Below are 26020 nucleotides of genomic sequence, written 5' to 3'. Positions count from 1 at the left end.
TCTCTGTAACTGACTTTCAAATAAATAAACGAATCTTTAAAAAACATAAATAACCATTTGAAGAGATACACAAGATGGTTCAATAGGGAAAAGGCACACTGATTTTGACCACAGAAAGATACTAGAACAAGCGAGGAACTGTGTTCCCAGGGCACAGTTAGAGAGAAGTTTGCAGTCGAGGGTCTACAGAAGGGAGAGAGACTCCGTGGAACAGCAGGGACTTTACAACCACAAAGCAACTAGTGGGATAGTGCTAGCGACTTCTACAGCCCATGGCTGATGGGGAATCCATCTTCTCAGAGCCAGGTGAAAGAACCTGCAGCCCACACATCAGTGGTGACATTCCCTGAGGGAGAAACCTGTGGTCCCCACTGACTTGAGTCTGGCCTGAAGCACTGGCAGGGGGCAGGTGCCCACCTAATCCGTGAAGGGAGAGCACATTGCTTTCCTCCCCTCCCCCAACCAAGGATTCTGGCGACCACCTAGGAGGAAGCACATCTTAATAAAGGCAAGTGGAGGCTTCAGAGGCCCGTGCATCACAGATGGATTGTATTGGAGGGATAAATCTGTGGTCCTTACTAACTTTTTTTTTTGACAGGTAGAGTGGACAGTAAGAGAGAGAGAGAGAGAGAAAAAAAGGTCTTCCTTTGCCGTTGGTTCACCCTCCAATGGCCGTCGTGGCCGGCGCACCGCGCTGATCCGAAGCCAGGAGCCAGGTGCTTCTCCTGGTCTCCCATGCGGGTGCAGGGCCCAAGCACTTGGGCCATCCTCCACTGCACTCCCAGGCCACAGCAGAGAGCCAGACTGGAAGAGGGGCTGGACAGAATCCAGCGCCCCAACCGGGACTAGAACCTGGGGTGCTGGTGCCGCATGTGGAGGATTAGCCTAGTGAGCCGTGGCGCCGGCCTCCTACTGACTTTGAGTCCAGCCTGGAGAGTTGGCAAAGGACTCCCACTTAGGTATGTGAAGTGAGGGCACATTTCTCCCCTCCCCTAACTCCACCAAGGTGCCAGACTCAGCTTGCTAAGGCAGAGCACCGACAGACTTTCTGTTGGGCAGGCAACTGGCTCCAGAAATGGGGTGGCTCTTTCCATGGAAAAGGAGGGTCACAGAGAAGAAAGTGGATCCCCTGCTCCTTGTAATTATAGGAGTCCTGTACCCTGTGACTGTGGAAATCTTGTGATTGTGCAATAGGGTGTGGGATGTTGCTGGGTCTTTGTGCGATCACTGGGTCCAGCTCCAGAGGTCCAGAGTCCCTTGGGTGCTGGGAAGGGTCATCACAGAAGGCTCTGCACTCGAAATTGAGAAGCGCAAAGATCCTCTGTGCAGACACTGCACCTGAATGGGTTGCGTGTACAGGCACTTGTGGGATCACCACGGGCAGTTGGTCCACCTTGAAAGAGAAGGGCTGGAGCTAGAAACAGGCCAGCTGGAATGATCACACCCTCCCTGCTGCTGAAGATAGAGGAGATCCACTATGCTCAACTTAGCTGTCACTCTGGACTCTTGCCCCCACCCTAAAGCACTGACCAGAGCTCCCTGGCCCCATCCATCACACACCTCTGGATATCCACTGAAGGAGCAGGCACTGTACTAAGCCATAGAGGCACATTTCAAAGATCAAAGCTGTCAGGGGAGAAAACCAACAAGCATTTCCACAGACACCAAAAAATAAACGTAGAAATACAAGAAACATGAACAAAGAAAGACAATATGACTCAATAAAAGGAATACAACAGCACTTCAATATTAGAATGTGAATACAAAGAGACTGACGACATACCTGAAATGGAATTTAAAACAATGATCATAAAATTACTCAAAAAAAGAAGTAAGTATGTAAGTTAAAGAAATCCATACATGCCATGGATGAGAAATTCTGCTGGAAGCTAGAGATATTAAAGGAAAATCAAACTGAAATATTAGAAATGAAGAATTCAGTACATCAAATAAAAAATGCAGTGGAAAGCCTTAACAACAGACTCAGTGAGGCAGAAGAAAGAATATCTGAGTTAGAAGACAAATATTTGGAAATATTTGAGAAAAAAAAAGAAGAAATTAGAAAAATCGAAAAGTGTTCAAGATTTAAGGGATATCATCAAATGACAAAACATACATATCTTAGGAGTTCATAAAGGTGTGGTAAGAAAGAATGGATTAAAAGACCTACTCAGTGAAATAACAACAGAAAATTTCTCTAATTTGTAGAAAGATATGGACACCCAAGCACAGGAAGCATATAGAAATCCTAATAGATAGGACCAGAAAAGATCTTCACAACACATTATAGTCAAAATTTGGAAGTAAAACATATAGAAAATATCTTAAAATGTACAAAAGAGAAACACCAGATTACCTTCAAATTATCTCCAATTAGATTGACATCTGATTTTTCATCAGAAACTTTACAGGCTAGAAGGGACTAGAGAAACATAGTCTAAGACCTAAAAGAAAAAAAAAACTGTTAACCCAGAATACTATACCCAGTGAAGCTCTCATTTATGAATGAAGGTGAAATAAACACCTTCTAAAACAAACAGAAATTGTTACACAAAGAGAGAAAGATAATCAGCATGATCAAAGAATGTGAATGCTGAAAACCTCCTGTAAAAGTATAAGGGAAATTAAAAAAAAACCAATAGGAACATTTATGGAAAAATTAAAGAACCAATACATTACTTATCAATAATAACACTGAATGGCCTAAATTCTCTAATTAAAAGATACAGAATGACTGAATGGCTTACAAAAGAAGACCTCTACTTATGCTGTCTACAAGAAACACATCTCACCAACAAAGATACAAACAGACTGAAAGTGAAAGAATGGAAAACATTATTCCATGCAAATGGAAATAAGAAACCAGTAGGAGTAGCCATTCCAATTATCAGACAAAACAGACTTTAAGACAAAATCAGTTAAGAGAGACAAAGAAGGGCATTATGTAATGATCTAGGGATCAATTCAACAGGAAGAGGTGACTATAGTAAATGTATGTGCAAAAATGCTAGGGCACCCGGATATTTAAAACAAATATTAATGGATCTAAAGGGAGACATAGGCCCCAATGGTAACAGGGTACTTCAATTTCAACAATGGACATATCAACTAGACAGAAAACCAACAAAGAAACAACACAGCTAATCTACACTATTGACCAAATTGATCTAATTGATATCTACAGAACATTTTATTCCACAGCTGCAGATTACACATTCTTTTCATCAATGTATGGAACTTTCTCTAGGACAGACCATATGCTAGGCCATTAGACAAGTCTAAACAAATTTTTCAAAAACTGAAATTATACCATGTATTTTTTTTTTAACGTTAGAGGTCTTCCTTCCACTGGTTCACTCCCCAAATGGCCACAAAGGCCGGCGCTTACCCAATCTGAAGCCAGGAGCCTCTTCTGGGTCTCCCACATGGATGCAGGGGCCCAAGCATTTGGACCATCTTCCACTGCTTTCCCAGGCCATAAGCAGAGAGCTGGATCAGAAGAGGAACAGCCAGGACATGAACTGGTGTCCATATGGAATGCTGGCACCACAGGTGGGAGCTTAGCCTACTACCCCACAGCACTGGCCCCACCATGTATCTTTTCTGACCACAATGGAATGAAGCTGGAAATTAACAACTTAACAAACTCTAGAAAATATATGAATACATGGAGACCAACAATATTCTACTGAATGAACAGTAGGTTACAGAAGAAATCAAAAGGGAAATAAAGTTCCTGGAAATGAATGAAGATAATGATATAACATATAAAAACCCATGGGATACAGCAAAAGCAGTGTTAAGAGCAAAGTTTGTAGCAATTAGTGCCTACACATCAAGAAATTGGAAAGGCATCAAATAACTGATATAATGATGCATCTCAAGGATCTAGAAAAATAAGAACAAGCTAAACCCCAAATTAGGAGGAAGAAAGAAATAATAAAAATTAGCAAAAAAGATAACATTGAAATAAAAAAGATACAAAAGCTCAGTGAAATGAAGAGCTGCCTTTTTGAAAATAAGAAACAAAGGAATGAGGCCCAAGTGCACTAGACAGGGCCTAGAACAAAGGACAGAGTCATTATTAGAGGAGCTAAGAAAGGTGGGTGCTGTCTAAGCTACAAGTAATTTTTCTGATTGAGAGGCAAATAGAACCTGATAGAAGGGTCTTGATAATAATCTGGTGGGCTTTAGGCCTTGTAAATTAAGAGGCCCAGACCTATCTATCTCTTTACATGGGGTATATCCTAAGGGAGGTGTGAACCTCCTAGGGGAAGACACTCTGTTGACTTTCATTACTTGGCTGGCCTGGGAGGAGAGCTGGCCAGGTAAAGGCAGGTGGCATCTCTAAGAAGAAATTTACAGTTCTGCCTTCAATGTTGCTGACCCTACTTGGCCATCCCCTCAGCTGCAGTGGTCACTTTGGAAGTTGGGCTGAGTGAAGGGCTTTTCAGCTTAGAGCCAATAAGATCTGTGGCTCTGACCTGGGCATCCTTCGACTCCAGGGCAGGTCCATTTCCAGTGATCCAACTCTTGGCAGAGCTGCCAGGGCTCTTCATAAGCTGACTTCTGCTGAAGCCCAGGCTTACCACATTGAAAGCCACTGCAGTGGACTGGCCTGTTGGGTCTGCTTGAGGGCAGATCACTGTACAGATCAGCCATTAATAGGCCTGCCACCCATTGCTTCTGATGCCGAGCTTTCTTTTCCTCCTGGTTTGTGTTAAAGCAGACCAGAGGATGCAAGTCAAGGGAGCGCCCAAGTCCCATCTCTAATCTTCGGTGGCCTGAACTACAAGTCTATAGTCACAGGCATGTTCTGTAGTAGTTTTTCTAAGGTAGACAATGCCCATGAGGAAAATTATATTCTCACTTAAAAACTTTCTTTCCCTTTTGTCTGAAAGGGAGGTTTTTTCTACTTACTGTATACTTCGCTGATGGCGATGTGAATCTAGCTATGAGATTATTATTTAAGTTCTTATTTTGGCTATGCTATTATAGAAAAATGTTAGCCATCTCTTTTATAAGGTCTAAAGATTAAATTGTGCATCCTACAGATTCCTTCATAATAGAATTAGTTTCCTACCTTGAAGAGAATAGAGAAATGAAAGAACAAGTTGGGCTTAGAATAGAGAAATGAGGGAGCAAGTCCTAGATCGCTTGCTGACAATAGCAATATCACATGAATACTTAGCAAACCGTTTCAACCATTAGATAACAACTTAAGAAAACATTTACCAGAAGCTCCAATGCCTTCTATAAATTTTAAGAATCATGTATTTGAAAACACCTCTTAATGGCTCTACTCCCAACCTGTGTGTACTGATGGTCCTCTTCCCCACTTAATGCTGTATAATTGTTCAAACCTGGTAAATGCCACTCTTAGGATCATTGGTTACTATCCTCACTCTGTCTTTTATGACCTTATCTAAATATGATCAGAGTCGGTAAACTTGGAAGGCTTCCATAGCCTTGGCAACTCATGACGACAGCCTAGGATGGTTACTGGCGCCATGAACTAGAGTGTCAATTTGTTGGGTCAACAACAGGAGCCACTGTGCACTTGCTCCTCATGTGGGATCTCTGTCCTTAATGTGCTGTACATTGTGATTTAATGCTATAACTAGTACTCAAACAGTATGTTTCACTTTGTGTTTCTATGTGGGTGCAAACTGTTGAAATCTTTATACTAAATTGATCTTCTGTATATAAAGAGAATTGAAAATGAATCTTGATGCAAATGTAAGGGGAGAGGGAGCGGGAGAGGGGAGGGTTGCGGGTGGGAGGGAAGTTATGGGAGGGGGAAGCCATTGTAATCCATAAGCTGTACACTGGAAATTTATATTCATTAAATAAAAGTTAAAAAAAAAAGAAAATAAGAAACAAAATAAATAAAATTTATAAACCATTGGCCCAACTAACCAAAAAAAGGGGGGTGAAGATCCAAATTAACAAAATCAGAGATGGAAAAGGAGATGTTACAATGGATACCACAGAAAAAAAGGAATTACCAGGAATTATCGCAAACAGCTATATGCCAACAAATAGGAAAATCTAGAATAAAGGGATAGATTCCTGGACACATACAATTCACCAAACTTGGGGCACAAAGATATAGAAAACCTAAATAGACCAATAACCAAGTCAGTATTAAAAACACTCCCAAAAAAGAAAAACCCAAGACCATATGGTTTCACTGCTGAATTCTACTAAACGTTTAAATAATCCCAATTCTTCTTAAACTATTTAAAACAATTGAAAGTGAGAGAATCCACCCAAACTCCTTCTTTGAAGCCAGAATCACTTTAATTTCAAAACCAGAAAAAGATACAAGAGGGTCCAGTGCTGTGGCGTAGCAGGTAAAAAGCCACTGACTGCAGTGCTGGCATTCCATATGGGTGCCGGTTCGAGTCCCAGCGGCTCAACTTCTGATCTAGCTCTTTGCTATGGCCTGGGAAAGCAGTAGAAGACAGCCTAAGTCCTTGAGTCCTGCACCCACATGGGAGACTTGGAAGAAGCTCCTGGCTCCTGGCTTTGGATCGGCTTAGCTCTGGCCGTTGCAGCCAATTGGGGAGTGAACTAGCAGATGGAAGATCTCTCTCTTTCTCTCTGCCTCTCATTCTCTCCTCTGTGTATCTCTGACTTCCAAATAAATAAATAAATCTTTTTTTTAAAAAAAAGAAAAATATACAAGAAATACATCTATAGACCAATATCTTTGATCAACATAGATGCAAAAATCCTCAAAAAAATACTACTAGCTAATCAAATCCAGCAACACATCAAAAAGATCATCCACCTGGAACAAGTGGGATTTATATCTGGGATGTAGAGATGGTTCAACACAGAAACCAATAAACATAATACATCACATTAACAAGCTGGAGAATAAACACCATATGATTATCTCAATAGATTCAGAGAAGCATTTAATAAAATGCAATATTTTTTCATGAAAAAAAAAAACCTTAAGCAAATTGGGAATAGACAGATCATACCTTAACACAATCAAGGCAATACACAACAAACCCACAACCAACATCATATTGAATGGGGAAAAGTTTGAAGCATTTCCGCATTTCCACTAAGACTCAGAACCAGACAATGATGCCCATTCTCACCCTAACTATTCAATATAGTTTTGGAAGTTTTAGCCAGAATCATTAGATAAGAAAAAAAATCAAAGGGATACAAATTGAAAAGGAGGAATTCAAATTATTCCTGTTTGCAGATGACATGATTCTATACTATGGGAACCAAAACTCCACTAAGACATTATTGGATCTCATGACAGTTTGTCAAAGTTACAGGATACAGAATCAACACACAAAAATCAACATCATTTATATATATAAACAATGCCATGTCTGAGAAAGAACTTGTAAGATCAGTTCTATTCACAATAGCTACAAAAATAAATCATATACCTTGGGATAAATTTAACCAAGGAGGTGAAAGATTTCTACAATGAAAATTTCAAAAGAAATAGAAGAAGACTTACAAAACTGGAAAATCTTCCATGTTCATGAATTGGAAGAATTAATGTCATTAAAATGTCCATACCACTCAAAGCAATTTACAGATTCAAAGTTATCCCAATCAAAATATCAAGGACATTCTTCTCAGATCTAGAGAAAACTAATGCTAAAATTTATATGGAAATACACGAGAACCCTAATAGCAAATGTACTCTTCAACAATAAAAACAAAGCTGGAGGCACCACAATACCAAATTTCAAGACATATTACAGGGCAGTTGTAATCATTACAGACTGGGAATGACACAATAGACACGTAGACCAATGGAACAGATTAGAGACCTCAGAAATTAATTCATGCATCTACAATCAACTAATCTTTGACAAAGAGTTAAAACCACTCCCTGGAAAACGTACAGTCTCTTCAACAAATGGTGTTGATAAAACTGGATCTCCAAATGTAGAAGTATGAAACAAGACCTCTCTACTTTACATCCTATACAAAAATCAACTCACAATGGATCAAGAATATAAACCTAAGACATGAAACCATCAAATTACTAGAGGAAAACATAGGGGAAACACTGCAAGACATTGGCATGGACAAGGATCTTTTGGGTCAGACCCCAGAACCACAGCAGTAAAAGCAAAACCACATAGATGTGATTATATCAAGCTAAGAAGCTTCTGAACAGCAAAGGAAACATCCAACAAAGTGAAGAGGCAACAGATAGAACAGAAAAAAATATTTGCAAACTGTACATTTGATAAAGGATTAATATCCAGAATACATAAGGAGCTCAAGAAATTCAACAACAATACAAACAATCCAGTTAAGAAATTGGCTAAGGATATACACAGGCATTTATCAAAGGATGAAATACAAACAGCCAACAGACATATGAAAAAATGCTCAGGATTTCCAGCCATTAGGGAAATGCAAATAAAGACCACAATGAGGTTTCACCTCACCCCTGTTAGAATGGCTATCATCCAAAAATCAAAAAACAATAAATGGCCGGCGCCGCGGCTTACTTGGCTAATCCTCCACCTGCAGCACCAGCACCCTGGGTTCTAGTCCTGGTTGGAGGGCCAGATTCTGTCCCGGTTGCTCCTCTTCCAGTCCAGCTCTCTGCTGTGGCCCGGGAAGGCAGTGGAGGATGACCCAAGCTTGGGCCCTGTACCCACATGGGAAACCAGGAGGAAGCACCTGGCTCCTGGCTTCAGATCGGTGCAGCGCGCCAGCCACAGCTTGCCAGCCGCAGTGCGCCAGCCGCAGTGGCCATTTGGGGGGTGAACCAACAGAAAAGGAAGACCTTTCTTTCTGTGTCTCTGTCTGTGTCTCTGTCTCTCTCTCTCTCTCTCTCACTGTCTAACTCTGCCTGTCAAAAATAAAAATAAAAAATAAAAATAAATAAATGCTTGCAAGGATGTAGAGAAAAGGTACCCTAACACCCTGTTGATGGGAATGTAAACCAATACATCCATTTCCATCATGGAAGACAGTATGGAGATTCCTAAAAATCTATACGACTCAGCCATTGCATTCCTGTAAATTTACCCAAATGAAATGAAATAAGTATAGGAAAGTTATGTGTACCCCCATGTTTATAGCACCTCAATTCACAATATCTAAAATAAGGAATCAACTCAGATGTCCATTAATTGATGAATAGATAAAGAAACTGTGGTTATATATACACTATGGAATACTACTCAGCCATAAATAATGAAATCCTGTTTTTCACAACAAAATGGATTCAACTGGAGACCATTATGCTTAGTGAAATAAGCCATTCCCAAAAAGGCAAATATCACTTTTTTTCTGATTTGTGGTAACTAATATATAGAGCACAAAAGATGTAATGTATATGAGTGAAATTGACATTTCTTTATTTATTCGAGGATTACACTTGTGATTGTAAAGCCAATCGAAATTTATATCATTTTAAAAATTAAAAGAAAAATAAGAAAGGAAAAAAGAGGGAGAGAGAAAGTGAAGGAGGGAGGGAGGGAGAGTAAGATGGGAAGTATCATTATGGTCATAAAACTGTATATATAAAATACATGAGATTTGTTCCCTTCATACAAATAAATTTAAAATGAGAAAAATATTAAAAGCATAAATTCTTTATATAAATAAATTTAAAAGGAGAAAAAATTGTTGAAAGCACAAATTCCTCATTTTCTTATTTGTCATAAGGAAAATAAGTGCAAAAAAGTATAAAAGTACAGATATAATAAATAATAAATAAATCTAAGAGCTTTCTCTTAGAAAAGAGAATATAAATGAATAAAATCAGAAACAAGTGTTCATGACAGATAGAATGATATAAATTATCTTATAATAAATTATATAAACACGAAAAGAAAATTTAAAATCTCAAATAAATTATTTTCTTTAATAATTGTGACATATCAAAAACACAAATACCAAGCTAATACCTAAGTAAGAAATGAAAAATTACCAAAGAATTACCCCAATAAAGGTTCCAATCAGGATGATTTACTAACAAATTCTTTCAAACTTTCAAGGAAAAGGAAATTATTACATTACTTAAGTCCCTCAGGATATCAAAAAAAAGATTGAAAGCTACTGCCTAAGAAAATATACCACAGAAAAAGTAAACTATGGGGCAACAGTTCACACCCCAGCTGCATAGTTATAATCAGCAGTAGTTTCTCAAAATCCTGATGTTTGAACCACACCCACACTCACATACACATTACAATAAAATCATAATCTCAGGGTAGGCCCAGCCATCACTGATTTTTAAAGCTCCCCAGGTGATTACAGAGTACAAGCCAAGGTCAAGAACTACTGCTACAGAGCATTTTCACTACTTATGATTTATAAGAGAAGTTCTTAAAACAAAGAATTCAATAGTCCGTAACAGTTATTTTATAAGCCCCTACACAAAAAGCAGCATTTCTCCACAGAAGCAAACATGTGTCCAAATTTAGAAACAGAACAAATATAAAAGTATCTCATGCTTTCCTACCACACACTCATTTTGAAATTGAAGAGCAGGACTGAGGAACACTGTTTTTTCTTCATGTTGTATGTTGAACTCCCAGTACAGGATTAATCTTACATGTATAAAGTAAACTCGAAATAGATCTTTGTAAATTAAGAGTGGGAATAGGAAAAGGAGGAGGAAGAAGGGTGGGAGACTGGTTGGGAGGGAGGGTAGGGTGGGAAATATCACTATGTTCCTAAATTTATATATATATGAAAAATTTATATATATAAATTTATATATATATATGAAGAAATATATATATAAATTTAGGAACATAGTGATATTGGGGCCAGCTCTGTGGTGTCATGGATTAAGCCTTTGCCTGCAGTGCCAACATCCTATATGGGCGTCAGTCCAAGTCCTGGCTGCTCCACTTCTGATCCAGCTCTCTGTTATGGCCTGGGAAAGCAACAGAAGATGGCCCAAGTCCTTGGGCCCCTGCACCCATGTTGGAGACCTGGAATAAGCTCCAGGCTCCTGGCTTCAGATCGGCCCAGCTCCGGCCTTCACAGCCATTTGGGGAATGAAGCAGCAGATGGAAGACCTTTCTCTCTCTCTCTCTGCCTCTGTAACTCTCCTTTTCAAATAAGAAAAAAAAATTTTTTTAAAAAAGTAAACAACATTAAAAAAAGAAATACATGAACTTTGTATACCTTAAATAAAATTTATAAAAAAGAAATTGAAGAATAAGAATGAGCATTTGGTCTAGTGGTTAAGACATCGCATAGGATCTACTCCCAACTAATGCTTCCTGGTAATGCATACCCTGGGAGGCATATGGTGATGGTTCAAGTAGCTGCATCCCTGCCACCCACATGAGAGACCCAGAATGAGTTCCTGGACCCTTGCTTCAGCCTGTCCTAGCCCCAGCGGTTGTACATATTTACTGACTGAACTAGGGCTGAGAGCTCTCTATCTTTGTCGCTGTTTCCTTCTCTGTCTCTGCCTCTCAAATAAATAAAAATTTAAATAAAAAAAATCCAAGGATAATTCCTTAAGTTACAAAGCATATGCTTTAAAACCAGAGCCTAAATCCCAATATTATGCTTAATTAAACCATGTCGCTATCATGATCAGAAACAGAACAATAACACTGCTACCAACATCATTATTTAATATTTTTTTAGAAGTTCTAAACAAATATAAAAAGATAAGAAGTAAAAATATGAGTAAGAAACTAAAGACTATCATGGGAACATAATGGCACAGGCAAAGGCTGAAAAGCTAATAATAAATAAAAGATTTCAGTATAGCCACAACTGAATAAAAAATATTCTTATGTATTAGCAGTAAACAGCTAGAAGATATAGTGTAGTGAGGCTGAGGTCATGGTGCACTAGGTTAAGCCACTGCTTCTGATGCTGGCATCCCATATAAGCACCAAGTTTGCATCCCAGCTCCTCCACTTCCATTCCAGCTCCCTGCTAATATATCTGCAAAAACAGCAGAGGATGGCCCAAGTGCTTTGGCCTCTGCATCCACGTGGGTGACCCTGATGGAGTGCCTGGCTCCTGGCTTTGGCCTGGCCCAACCCTGGCTATTGAGGCCATCTGGGAAGTGAACCAGCAATAGAATCTCTCTCTCTCTCCCTCTCTCTCTCTCTCTCCCACTCTTTCTCTGTGTATGTGTGTGTGTGTGTGTCTTTCTGTGTCTCTCTTCTCTTCTACTCCCTGTCTCCCTAACTCTGTCTTTCAAATAAATAATCTTGAAAAAAGAAAATACAGTGTGGAGAAAAGTATATTCACAATAGAATAAAAAATTTTAATAGTTAAAAGTCTCAAAACTCTACAGCCCAGATAAAACTCTAAAACTACTTACTAGAAAACACAGAAGAATTTGACTAAATGTAAAATATATTCTGAATAAGCAGACCAAAATAACATATTTCATATGGGTTTTTTAAAAAGATTTACTTGGAAGGCAGAGCAACAGATAGGGCAAGACAGAGAGACAAATCTTCCATCTACTGGTTCACTCCCCAAATGGCCGCAACAACTAGGTCTGAGGCAAGGTGAAGCCAGGAGCTCTATCCTGGTCTACCACATAGGTGGCACCATCTTCTGCTGCCTTCCCAAGTGTATTAGCCAGAAGCTGGGTCAGAAGTGGAGCAACCAGGAATCAAATCGGCACTCTGACGTGGGATGACAGTGTGGTGGCCAGCATGGTAGCAGCTTAACCCACTGCACCACAGTGCTGGCTCCACAGAAACATATTTTGTTAGTGTTTTGGAGGTACTTAAAAATAATTCTAAATTCATCTGATAAACAAGTTAACCTAGGTAATTGTAAAAATTATTGGAAATAGCTTTCCCCAAATTTATACATTAGTATAATGCTTCACTCTGGCCTCAGAATCAACCCTTAAGGCATTCATATCTGGCTGAAGAGCTCATGAGAGTATTTTAGGCATGGAAAGCCAAGACACTCTGGAAAAAAAAAACTAAATGAAAGATCTCTGTGAGTGAGATCCCAGTGGAAAGAATGGGCCATCAAAGAAGGAGGTACCTTTCTCTGAAGGGAGGAGAGAACTTCCACTTTGACTATGACCTTGTCTAAATAAGATCGGAGTCGGCAAACTCAAAAGGCTTCCATAGCCTTGGCAACTCATGACAAGAGCCTAGGGAGATTACTGATGCCATAAACAAGAGTGCCAAATTGTTAAGTCAACAACAGGAGTCACTGTGTACTTACTCCTCACGTGGGATCTCTGTCCTTAATGTGTTGTCCAATGTGAATTAATGCTATAACCAGTACTCGAACAGTACTTTACACTTTGTGTTTCTGTGTGGGTGCAAACTGATGAAATCTTTACTTAATATATACTAAACTGATCTTCTGTATATAAAGAGAATTGAAAATGAATCTTGATGTGAATGGAAGGGGAGAGGGAGTGGGAGATGGGAGGGGTGCGGGTGGGAGGGAAGTTATAGCGGGGGGAAGCCATGTAATCCAAAAGCTGTACTTTGGAAATTTATATTTATTAAATAAAAGTTAAAAAAAATAAAAAATACAATGCTTCAATCATTAAAATAATGCAACACTAGAGTAACGAGACATAACTGGAGGTAGAAAAGAATAGGTGAGAGGGCAGTGCTGTGACGTAGTGGGCTGAGCCTCCACCTGTGGCACTAGCATCCCATATCAGGGCTGCTTTGAGCGTCAGCTCCTCCTCTTCTGATCCAGCTCTTTGCTTAGGGCTTGGGGAAGCAGTGGAAGGTGGCCCAAGTACTTGAGTTCCTGTACCCATATGGGAAACATAGAAGAAGCTACTGGCTTCAGATTGGCTCAGCTCCAGCTGTTGCAGCCATTTGGGGAGTGTACCAGCAGATGGAAGACCTTTCTCTGTCTCTCCCTTTGCCTATAACTTTGCCTCTCAAATAAATCTTTTTTTTAGAAAAAGAAAAGAATAGATGGTCTGGAAATAACCTTTATTAAATATAATAATTTAACTTACAATGAAAAGACAAACCTGGAAAAGCGTCAGTGTATATGTTCACCTATTATAAACCATAACACAAAATAAATGCCAGATAGGTTATCAGTTTAACTATATCACTACTCCCACCCCCCAAAAAAATGTGTATCAAAACCTCAAAAGTGGGGGATGACATTCTAGGCTTAGAAGAAAAACATGAAAAAAAAAGTATTTGATTGCGAACCATAACTTCCATATACTAAAAGATAAACAAGCAACATACTATTAACAATTTTAATAAATGACAAAAATGTATTTCATAAAATCTTTAACTTTTAAAAGATCTTAGAAATGAGAAAAATACACACAAAATTCACGGGGTCAACAAATACAATATTCACTCCAAGAAATCATCAAATAAAATCGCAATGAGGCATCAGGTTTGTGTGTGTGTCTTTCTCCTATGAAATGGACCATTCATTATGGATGGGATTTTAAATCAATATAATTATTCTTGGGCAATGTGGTACTATGCTGTGAGGAACTATATAATGAAGTATTACTACAGAAAAAAAGAACTATAGGGAACCATGTTGTTGATGAAATGGAAGGGTCTGGGGAATTATGGTACATCTATGTATTCTAAGGAATATAATGAAGGCGCTAGAATGTTTTTGAAACCTATGCAACAGTAAGAAAAATATTTCTCATATGTAGCAACTTTTGAGGCAGTAAGAAAAACTCTAAGGATACGCAATAATGTTATGTGAAAATAGCACAGGACTGAAAAGGGTTAAAGACCACAAGTATAACTTTTTTTCTTTTTTTTTTGACAGGCAGAGTGGACAGTGAGAGAGAGAGACAGAGAGAAAGGTTTTCCTTTTCCATTGGTTCACCCCCCAAATGGCCACTACAGCCAGCGTGCTGTGTGATCCGAAGCCAGGAGCCAGGTGCTTCTCCTGGTCTCCCATGCGGGTGCAGGGCCCAAGCACTTGGGCCATCCTCCACTGCACTCCTGGGCCACAGCAGAGAGCTGGCCTGGAAGAGGGGCAACCGGGACAGAATCCGGCGCCCGGACCAGGACTAGAACCTGGTGTACTGGCGCCACAGGCGGAGGATTAGTCTAGTGAGCCACGGCGCCGGCCACATGTAACTATTTTTAAAAGACATAAATGATGCTTTAAAAACTGTGACTGTGCGTTCTAAAAGAAGGGTGATGGTGGAGGTGGGGGGGTGGGTGGGGGTAAGAACAGAACGCACTCAACATGGCGCAGCGATGGCAGCAGCTCAGCTGGAGACAGGCCAGCAGAACAAGGCAGCAGCGGCATAGACAGACAAAGTGACGTAAGTGGATGTGGCTGCGGGAGGGGGGGGGGCATTTGCTCTTCCTGGGGGATGAGGCTTCTGGCTTGGCACGGCCTGGGAGGTGGGGCAATGGGGTCTGAGCGGGCTGCCTCAATCTACCTCCGGGTTGGCTTTCTCCCTTGCCTCGCTCGACCTTGAGGATCAGGCCCTCGAGGCCAGTAGCTCAGCCCAGGGGCCTCCTCATTCATCCTCCAGGGGCACCTCTCCGAACAGACTTATGTTCTGAAACAAACATCAGACTTTTGATGTCCCGGAAGCATTTGGGAACGTCGGAAGTGCCTCGATGCACAGGAAGTAACCCCCCCCCACGGACGTGGCGTGTGTGGCGTGTGTGGCGATCTTGCAGGCACGTTGTGCGCTCGGGCGGCAAGCCGGGCTTGTAGCGTGTCCTGGTTCGTCGCGGTTTTTCCAGAGCGTTTTACCATCGCACTGGAAGGGCTTGGACGTCTGGTGAAACACTGAGAAAAGTGAGAGTGGAAAAAAACAAGCCCAGACCGGTGCTGTGAGAGGCGTTGGCGCTTGTCGCCTGGCGCCTGGCGCGCGCTGCGGAGCGCCTCCGCGGCCACGAGGCTGCGGAAGAGACACGAGATCCAGGCAGCGCGACCTGAGCGGCGGTTAGGTAGGCTCCCCGGGACACAGCCAGCCCAGGGGGCTAGCTCCGGGACGGCGTCCGGGCGGGCCTGGCCCCCGGCTTTTCCCGGCCTGCCTTCCACAACAGAGAGTCTTCCGCAGGCCCACGTGTGGGCTGGGGCCCTCTCCAAAACCGCCCGACTGGGCGCACGGAGGGTGCCTCTGTCCGCCTGATCCCCTGTGCGCCCTGCCAGCCCGCTTATTTCTTTCTTTCTTTTTTTTCAGCCTATTTCTAAAAGAAATGGCTTCTCTAGAGGACTCCTACAGCCTCAAAGCTAGTTTCTCACAGAGTTACTGTAACATCACGAACTCTGAATTTGCATCTGAGGAACGAAATAATACTGAGGGCCTAAACGTGTCTCCGAAAAGCAGGGAGAAACGCAAAGAGCAAGGTCATTCCAGGCTTCACCGGAAGTCGCTCGGGGGCATCCGGGGCAAACAGGTGCCACGAGAAACGGATGCAGCTGCCCCTAGTGTAAAACCCACCAGAGAATACCCAGACTTTGAAGAAAGATCAGCCAGGCATGTCGCCTCTGCTGCTCAGAAAGGGAGAAGATCAGCCCCACCGCTGATCGGCTTCCACGACAGAAAACCAGCGGTTACCAAGACGCGTGAGGCACTCCGGGAGGAGCCACTTGGTAACCCCAAGAAAGTGTTTTTTGAAAAAAGCTCTGCACCCCTGGGATTTCCGGATGGCTGCAACTCGCACTCAGTAAACCAGATGGGTAAAAAAGAGGCGCAGGCTGAGCTCCCCTCTTCGGGAAGTGGCTGGTCTGATAAGGAAGGGCTCTTCTCCAAGAAATTCTCTAAGCACAAGCCATTCTCACGGAACCTCCCAGCTGTTTCAGAGTCTTCCTCTACCGATGATCCTGCTGGGAACCAGCCTTATTTGTACTGTAGTCCTGGGGAAGACCACCTGGGCCCTTGGACTGGCAATACCAAGTTTTCTCGCTCTCCTGTCACTGGCAGCTCCAAGAGCAGGAACACATCCCAGGCTATGTGGAGCAAGGAGAGTGGGAGTACTTACTGCTATGACTACACAGTGAGCTCCCAAAACATGATCAGAGATCTGAAGTTGACAGAGGAAGATGCACCCCGGAATTCGTGTTCATTTGACTTTTCTGGAAATGCAGAAGTCGAGGAGAAAAGAGCTTATCAAGAGCAGGTGCTGCCACATCCTAACGGGAGACAGACACTTGACTTCCTGCCAAACAGCCGCAGGCAGCCATACCTAGAGAAGGATGTGGGTTTCATTGATACCCACTGTCACTTGGACATGCTCTACTCCAAACTGTCTTTCAAAGGGACCTTTGCCAAGTTCAGAAAAACTTACAGCTGCTCCTTCCCTAAAGAATTTCAGGGCTGCATTACGGATTTCTGTGATCCTCGCACCCTCAAGGATGGCCTTTGGGAGGAGCTATTGAAAGAGGATCTGGTTTGGGGGGCGTTTGGCTGTCACCCTCATTTTGCACGTTACTACAATAAGAATCAAGAAAGAAATATTTTGCAAGCCTTAAAGCACCCCAAGACTGTAGCATTTGGGGAGATGGGCTTGGATTACTCCTTCAAGTGCACCACACCTGTCTCCCAGCAGAAGAGGATCTTTGAGAGGCAGCTTCAGCTGGCTGTGTCTCTAAAGAAGCCACTGGTGATTCACTGCCGAGATGCTGACGAAGATCTGCTGTGCATCATGAAAAAATTTGTGCCTCCCGATTACAAGATCCACAGGCATTGTTTCACTGGCCATTACGCAGTCATTGAGCCCCATCTGAAGTACTTTACCAACATGTATGTGGGCTTCACAGCAGTCCTGACCTACTACACTGCCTGGGAGGCCCGAGAAGCTGTGAAAAGAATCTCGATGGAGAGAATTATTGTGGAAACCGATGCTCCCTATTTTCTCCCTCACCAGGTTCCCAGAAGCCTTTGCCAGTTTGCCCACCCCGGCATGGCCCTGTATACGGTGCAAGAGATTGCCAGAATCAAAGAACAGCCACTCTCCCAAGTCTTGGCCACCTTGCATGAAAACACCAGTCACCTTTATGATCTTTAAACCAGAGAAGGCATGGTCAGGGCTCTTCTGAAAAAGGGAGGCCAGCAGCCTGACACAACACAGACTGGACTGAAGCTTTGCTTGTGACCCAGGTCAAGGATTTGTTTGCTGAGTCCATTGGAGATAAGTTAAAACAGGACAAAATGTGTTCCTTAAAACGTCTTCATGAGATTTCTACTATTGGCTGGTAGGGTGGAATGTGTTGGGATGGGAGGAGGGGTAAGGGGAACTGCTGTTGGTGTTTATTGAGGGTTTCTCTTCCCAGCCACAAAGTGACAGGCTAGTCAGTAAAGAAGAATGTGCAATAGAGTATAATAAGTTTGCCAGTGCAAATCCCTGTTCTCTGCAGCCTGCTTTTAAGTAGTTGGTGAATGAAGTTATCCTGCTAACTGTCTGTAAGGAAAAAAGGGGAAAAAAACATTTTTTTGGGAAAAAAAAAAAGTACTGTTGAGCTTAAAAAATGACCTAGGTAATTTGTTCTGTTTATTCACAAAATGTATTATAGGATATATAATCCATAGTTTGCTGTTAAATTCACAAATTCAGTGACTTTTCAATTTGCAGTTTCTTATTTCTAAAGATAAACTATCATTTCATCTAATAGGAAACTAATTTAGACAAATAAAATTTACATAATTAATAGTCATGACATGCTAAGGGGGCTGCAGAGGAGTTTAGAGTGATGAGAGCCAAATTTGTTGATTCTTAAATCTGAACTAGTGTTAATCCTAAAGCTCTTCAGATAACAAGTATATAATAATAACAATTGTTTACTCAGATTGTTCTGGTTCTTAAAAGGCCCAAATGTATGCCATTTAGAAATACTGCTCAAAATTTAACTTTGTGAGCTAAATCAAAGAGTCCCAATATTGGATGAGGTATGTCATTTTAAAAACTGAAAATCTCTTTTCAGCCTTCAAAACTGAACCAATGAAAATAGACCTAGAATACTCCATCTTCTCTAGTTTCCTTTGTGCCCATTTATCTGGATTAGAACAGACCAGGCAGTAAACGAAGAGTTCTTGAATTAATGCAAGTATATAATGAATAACTGATTTCATTAATACCTCTGAGTTACTGACAATATTTAGGATAGACAGTGACATTAGGACAAGAATAGAGAAATAAACCATCATATTTCCAGCACCCTTGTCTAATTGAAAAGCCAGGGCAAGGACCAAAAGTCCTTATATTCTGCTGTTAATATATATATTATATATATATATATAATATATATATATAAAATAATGTCATATCTAATAAAAATAAATAAGCCTTACTAGGAACTTGAAAGGTAATATTCTCTATAAAACAGTATATCAGATTTCTTCTTTACTGGGAGTCCAGTTCTTTGAGAAGAAAGTTTTAAGTGTAAGAAAGCTATAGTGTTTACTTAACAAAGTAAGTCAGTTTAATGTGAAATGCTTGATTTGATTGTCTTTTTCAAAATAAAACCTTTAAAATCTAAGCCAAGGATTTGAGCTAAGAAGCTTCTCTGGTTAATGTACACTTCAAACAGACATTGCTCAAAGTTTGTCACTCAATCCGAGGGGCCCTGAGCTTGTTATAAAGAGTGGTAGAAAATGGTGTTATAGATACGCATTTTGTGAAAACACTGTTGTACAAAATTGCAAAGTTTCACAGGTTTTTTTCCTTAATTTCAGGATCTCACATGTCCTTTGATGTGCTAATATGTGCTGAAAATATCCGAGAAAGTGTTTCTCAGTTACTTATAGATTAATATGAGATACAATTCAACAAGCTCTAATTCTCTGGCAATAGCAGCTCAGGAAAGTGTACCTCAGTCACATTCTCTGACTTGCAGTGCCCTTACTAACATTTAATACATGTCTCCACTCACCAAAATTCTTACTACATAAGTTCCACAAGAAAGCACAACACCATATATCTGTGTCAGCAAAGTGACATTACGAAATGGGATTGCACAGACGGATGTGAATGAACTATTGCATTTAGATGGACACATCCAACAAGATAAGCAGGATATATAACATATTACAGAAAGTAATTTTCCTTTCCAAAAAAGTATGTTTTTATATGGGAAAAATACTTTTCTAACCTGCTCCTCTCTCTCTACATTTTTATGGCAAATACATAGCCTTACCATAATTCAACTTTCTTTCTTTAAGAATGAGAGTGAGCAATGTAGTCCTTTCTGAGTGTTGTATACCCTGGGTGACCTAAATCAAAACTCAGAATCCTCATTTACTCCTTCATTCATGAATGAAGTAAGGAACAACACTTCATCTGTTCATGTTACTGGTAAAACAAATCTTGCAATCCATATGTGCAAGATTTGGAGCATTTTATAAATAGTTTACTACTTAAGTGATAGTTCATTGAAAGTCAAAGAATTGTTTAAAAAAAATAACACTTAACTGTTTGTATGGCACTCATGTCTCACTTAACAATTCTGGAGGCTTCAGAGAGCCATGAAGGCAGCTGGTGATCTCGAAATTCAATTTGCCATTATTGGTCCCTAGGCCATCAGTCAGTCCAGAGTCACAGGGTCTCCCAGGCACATTAACGGGCTCCCTGAACCTTGGCAAGTTCTTTCAAGGCACATCAATATTTTGCTTCACTTAAATTTTAGAAAGGCAACGAGTTCTATCTTTAAAGCTTAAAAAGAATAAACTCTGCCTGCTTTGTCTTGGGAGACAGGAGGGATTTTGTTTTTTTTCCAATTAGTCTGTATTCATGTCTAACTTGAAAAATCTTACAGGCTTATTAAGAAATTTTTGAGACTAATAAAGAGCACAAAGAGGGGGAAAATAGTCAATAATCCTACGACTTAGAGACAATCCTTTTGACATTTGTAGTAGCTCTTTTGTCAATTTTCTCTAATAGTTCTATAGTTATTGCCCAATTCCAGCACTGTACTCCTTGAGTCAGTTTCATTAATTTCTATAGAGTAGTCACGTCACTTAATGTATAGCATAAATCTATACATTTTTTACCTCCCTTGAATTTGTGATTAAATGACATTGTCTGCATTTTTTGTTTTCCTGAGCAAAGCCAGAAGCTTGTTAATATTGATTGCTTGAAATAATCAACCCTTAGATTGCTTGTGCTTGTTCAAAACTGTTGCTTACTGCTTTTAAAATATTGTGCCTTTAAATTTATTCTTTTTTTGCTTGCTTGCTTTTTTAGGAAATTATCTGTATTTCTATGGGGAAATATTTGAACATCTTAATATAGCCATACCATGGAATAAAATAATTATAAAGAAATAATTCTTCAAAGTTTCTTCTAATTTCCCCTCATGTTACTTTTTAAAAAATTTTTATCTTTAATTAGTTTTTTTTTTTTTGACAGGCAGAGTGGACAGTGAGAGAGAGAGACAGAGAGAAAGGTCTTCCTTTGCCGTTGGTTCACCCCCCCAATGGCCGCTGCGGCCAGCGTACCACGCTGATCCGAAGCCAGGAGCCAGGTGCTTCTCCTGGTCTCCCATGCGGGTGCAGGGCCCAAGCACTTGGGCCATCCTCCACTGCACTCCCGGGCCACAGCAGAGAGCTAGACAGGAAGAGGAGCAACTGGGACAGAATCCGGTGCCCCGACCGGGACTAGAACCCGGGGTGCCGGCGCCACAGGTGGAGGATTAGCCGAGTGAGCCACAGCACTGGCCCTTTAATTAGTTTTTAACAGCTTCAATATAATTTGCAGATAAAATTCTAAGGATATAATGATATTTCCTTACTCCCTTCTTTTTTGCTTTCTAATGTATCTTTTATTGTGCTTTTTATAATATTTTAAGTTAAATGCTTATTTTTAATTTGGGGGGAAGAACAAAGCATTCAATGTCATAAATCTGTTATTATAACTCTGCTATATATATAGGACTTCTTATATCCATGAAGTTTACTTTTCATACTGTAAAAATATATATGCATTACAAAAATGCAAGTAGAAAGTGTGTGGTATTTCTATTACCTGTAGCCCACTGTTGTTATCTTTTCTTAACATAATTGTAATCACACAGCTATATTTAATTATATATTCTTTTAAGTAATTCAAGTTTTTCTGATTATAAAAGTAATTTATATCTGTACTTACTGAAGATTTATATGCCATAAAATCCCATCACCAACTGTTAAGTTAATGCTATGGTGAATTGTTACTTATACTCTTTTAAAAAATAGCTAAAATCACTAAGTATGTATGTTTATTAAACAGAGTAAATAACATTTACAGGTCCTAATGAAAGGTGATATAAAGACAAACTTGATTTTTTTCTCTACTGATTAAGAGAGATCTTAAGTCTATTCATTTAAATTGCTTAAAAATGTCAACTCAATTATTAATTCCAAATATTAATATCTACTGAAACTGAAGGAAAGTAACATTTTTCCCTTTTTTATTCCCATCTTGTATTTTACTATTGTATTTTTTATTCCCATCTTTACATTTTACTATTATTTCTTGTTTTATCTTTCAATAAATCCTTAAAAATTTTTACATTGTTTTGTGCCTTATTTATAAATGTAATTATTAATTACCTATAAGTTTCTTTCCACTGATCATAAGTATTCCTTTCATTTCATGATTTCCCCAATGGCTGACTGTTTAATTTGCTTTCATCTCTTAATTGAATGCAGTATACACCTTTAAGCAACATTCTCAGGAAAAGTATATGAATGACTATTTATTTAATATTTTATTCATAGTGAATTTCATTTTATTTATAATGAATTATGTAATTAAGATCATCTTTCTTTTGCTTTCATTAATTAATGATACCTTTGCTATGTCTAGAATTTCTGGATGAACATTTTCCCCCTAAAATTTAGATTCTGCTTTATCATCTGGCATTCAATATTATGGAGAACTGTGAGGCCAATTTTGTCTTTCGGAGTTAAACTACTTTTTCTAATCAAAATGCGTGTTAATTTCTTTGCTCTGTCCTTGAAATTTTTTTTTAATTTATTTGACAGATAGAGTTAGTGAGAAAGAGAGACAGAGAGAAAGGTCTTTCTTCCATTGGTTCACTCCCCAAATGGCCGCTATGGCCGGAACTACGCCAATCCGAAGCCAGGAGCCAGGTGTTTCCTCCTGGTCTCCCATGCGGGTGCAGGGCCCAAGCACTTGGGCCATCCTCCACTGCCTTCCCAGGCCACAGCAGAGAGCTGGACTGGAAGAGGAGCAACCGCGACTAGAACCCGGCACCCATATGGGATGCCAGTGCCACAGGCAGAGGATTAACCAAGTGAGCCACGGTGCTGGCCCCTGTCCTTGAAATTATTATAAAATTTTCCAGGATGTTCCTGATTGACTCTTTTTTTGTTATGTTCTTTGGTAATAGAAGTATTTAATTTGTACATTTGCCATTCTGTAATCCAGAAAGTTGGTTTGGCTTTTATCATTCTCTTAGGGAATGTATAGTCAATTCAACTTGCTTTTAGTCTATATTCTCAAACATGTATTTATTTATTTACAAGGCAGAGTGACAGGGCAAGCATGGAGGGGAGAGCTTTCATCTGCTAGATCACTCTCCAAATGGGTGCAACAGCTGGGAATGGGCCAGGCCCAAGCCAGGAGCTCAGAACTCCATCCAGGTCTCCCACATGGATGAAAGGGACCCAAATACTTGGGCCATCTTCCACTGCTTTCCCAAGGGCATTACAGGGAGCTGGATCAGAAGTAGAGAAGCCAGGATTCAAACTGGCATTCATATGGGATTTTCAGTGACACAAGTGGTGGCTTAACCTGCTGCGCCACAATACCAGCCCTTAGCTACTAATTCTTTAGCGACAACTGTCTCCATGTTAAAGCTTCATCCTCTGTCCAACATTTCATTATCTCATTGCCCTTAAATCTGATTTCTTAATCCTCTGTTTGGAAGATTTTTTTCAAGTTTACCTTTTTGATCTCATATCCCATATGCCCCAGGTTTTTTTTTTTCTTCATATTCTTCAGTTTCCTCAGATTCCCTCCTCCTTCAGCAAGTGCCCTTTGCCTTTCTGCCTACAGTCTCCTTCAGCAGTACTTTAAATTTATTCTTTGTACCAATTTCTCTTTCCAGTTCTTCAGTTTGCTCTCACTGCTTACTTTGTTTTATATACTCCTTGCACTCAACAGAAATCAGAGCACAGTTATCAAAAATATTCATTTTCCTATAGAAAATACTTTTGAAAGTAGTATTTTTCTTCCTTTGCCTCTTGAATATTATGTTCTCCATTTATACTGTATAATCTGTTCAGAAATCTTATGTCAAGTTTCTTTGCTTTTTTTTTTTTTTTTGACAGGCAGAGTGGACAGTGAGAGAGAGAGACAGAGAGAAAGGTCTTCCTTTGCCGTTGGTTCACCCTCCAAGTGGCTGCAGTGGCCAGCGCGCTGCACTGATCCGAAGCCAGGAGCCAGGTGCTTCCTCCTGGTCTCCCACGCGGGTGCAGAGCCCAAGCACTTGGGCCATCCTCCACTGCACTCCCGGGCCACAGCAGAGAGCTGGCCTGGAAGAGGAGCAACTGGGACAGAATCCGGTGCCCCAACTGGGACTAGAACCTGGGGTGCCAGCACCGCAGGCGGAGGATTAGCCTACTGAGCCACGGCGCTGGCTTTGCTAATTCTTAAACAGCAGTCTGGACTGCTGTCTAGACTGCTGTTTTCCCCCAAAATTGGGTGGGTGGGTTTTCTTTCACTCCCCCCTTCCCATCCATCCTAATGTCTCAGAGTCCTCCTCTCAGAGATTGGTTGATAAAAATTCATACATAGCATACTAAGAGAAGTAGGAAAGGAGCTGGGGCCATGATTAGTCCCCAGGAGGAAAAAGGTTTTTTTTCACATAAATATTTTTTAAATTTCCACTTTTTTAAACATTTAGTTATTTGAAAGGCAGAGTAACAAACAGACACAGATAAAGATCTTCCTTCCATCTGTTGGTTCATTCCCCAAATGGCTGTAATTGTCAGGCTTGGCCAGGCGGAAGCTAGGAACCAGGTCTCCCATGTGAATGGCAGGGGCACTAGCACTTGGGCCATCTGCTGCTGCTTTCCCAGGTGCATTAGCAGGGAGCTGGATTGGAAGTGGAGCAGCCAGGACTTGAGTGGGTGCTCCAATATAAGATGCTGGCATCACAAGCAAAGGCTTAACCAGCTGCACCACAATGCTAGCACCCCGCCCCCACATAAACATTTTATCAGTTGACCTGACCTCCATGTCAAGAATAGAGTGGCCAGTCCTTTGTGTGATGTTTGTTGCTGCATCAGAGAAAGTCTGAATGCAGGGTCCGCTTTGCCATCAGTGTGACTTTTTCTGGGCCTCCTAGTGATATTTTAGTTTTTCTGAAAGTCAGAGAGAAACAGATCTAACATCTTCTCATTCACTCCCCAAATGTCTGCAGCAGCCAGAGACGGGTCAGGCTGAAGCCAGGAGCTCAAAAGTCAATTTGGGTCTCCCACATAGGTCGTAGGGACCCAAGTACTTGAGCCATTACCTGCTGCCTCCCAGGGTGCACATTAGCAGGAAGCTGGGATTAGAAGCAGAGCCAGGACTCGAACCCAGGCACTCTATGAGATGAAATGCAGGTGTCCCAACCAGTATCTTAACTGTTGTGCCAAATGCTGGCCTCCCCAAATCTATTAAGCTATCAATGGTTGTGAAAGTAAACCAAGTAGAAGCCCCTAGAGGTTGTCCTAACCCCCACTCAATTCTTGTCACTTTTTCAGGAAGTGAAGTGAAGTTCGCTTTGGTATATTCCTTTATTATACTCTCATCTGCTCTGTATCAAGTGGAAATCCTTCCAAGTTTGTGCAAGAAGATGGAACCCCTCCCTAGCCTCCAACACACAGTTTTTTCCATATTTTAAAATTTTGCAGTCATTTCAACTGGGATTGTGGAGGTGGGAGCACATCTAAATACCAATGTTCAAGTTATAATCTCATCCCAAATTCTCATTTTTTTCCTCTCACTTCATTTTTTAATAAATTTGTGTTCCTATGGATACTATGTTTAAATAGGCATATCTTATTTTAAGAAAACTCAAGCTATATAAATCTGCATCTCATTCAGCTTGTTGAATTAAGAGATGGTCAATACAGGTAAAT

General features: G+C 40.6%; 2 protein-coding genes across 2 annotated transcripts in view; one reads left to right on the top strand and one right to left on the bottom strand.

Moving 5' to 3' along the window:
* Positions 1 to 26020, bottom strand: part of EFHC2 (EF-hand domain containing 2) — a 185972-nt gene that overhangs the window by 116401 nt on the left and 43551 nt on the right. The window lies entirely within an intron of this gene.
* Positions 16149 to 17960, top strand: LOC133753645 (putative deoxyribonuclease TATDN2). Its single transcript, XM_062184346.1, has one exon. The coding sequence runs from the start codon at positions 16149 to 16151 to the stop codon at positions 17958 to 17960; it is 1812 nt and encodes a 603-aa protein (XP_062040330.1).

The sequence above is a fragment of the Lepus europaeus genome, chromosome X (genome assembly GCF_033115175.1).
Source record: "Lepus europaeus isolate LE1 chromosome X, mLepTim1.pri, whole genome shotgun sequence".
Taxonomy (NCBI): Eukaryota; Metazoa; Chordata; class Mammalia; order Lagomorpha; family Leporidae; genus Lepus; species Lepus europaeus.
Note: the sequence above shows the minus strand (reverse complement) of the source record. Positions and strands in the feature narration are given on the sequence as shown.

Coding starts and splice junctions, on each gene's coding strand:
- LOC133753645 (XM_062184346.1), top strand. CDS start 16,149: ATGGCTTCTCTAGAGGACTCCTACAGCCTCAAAGCTAGTTTCTCACAG.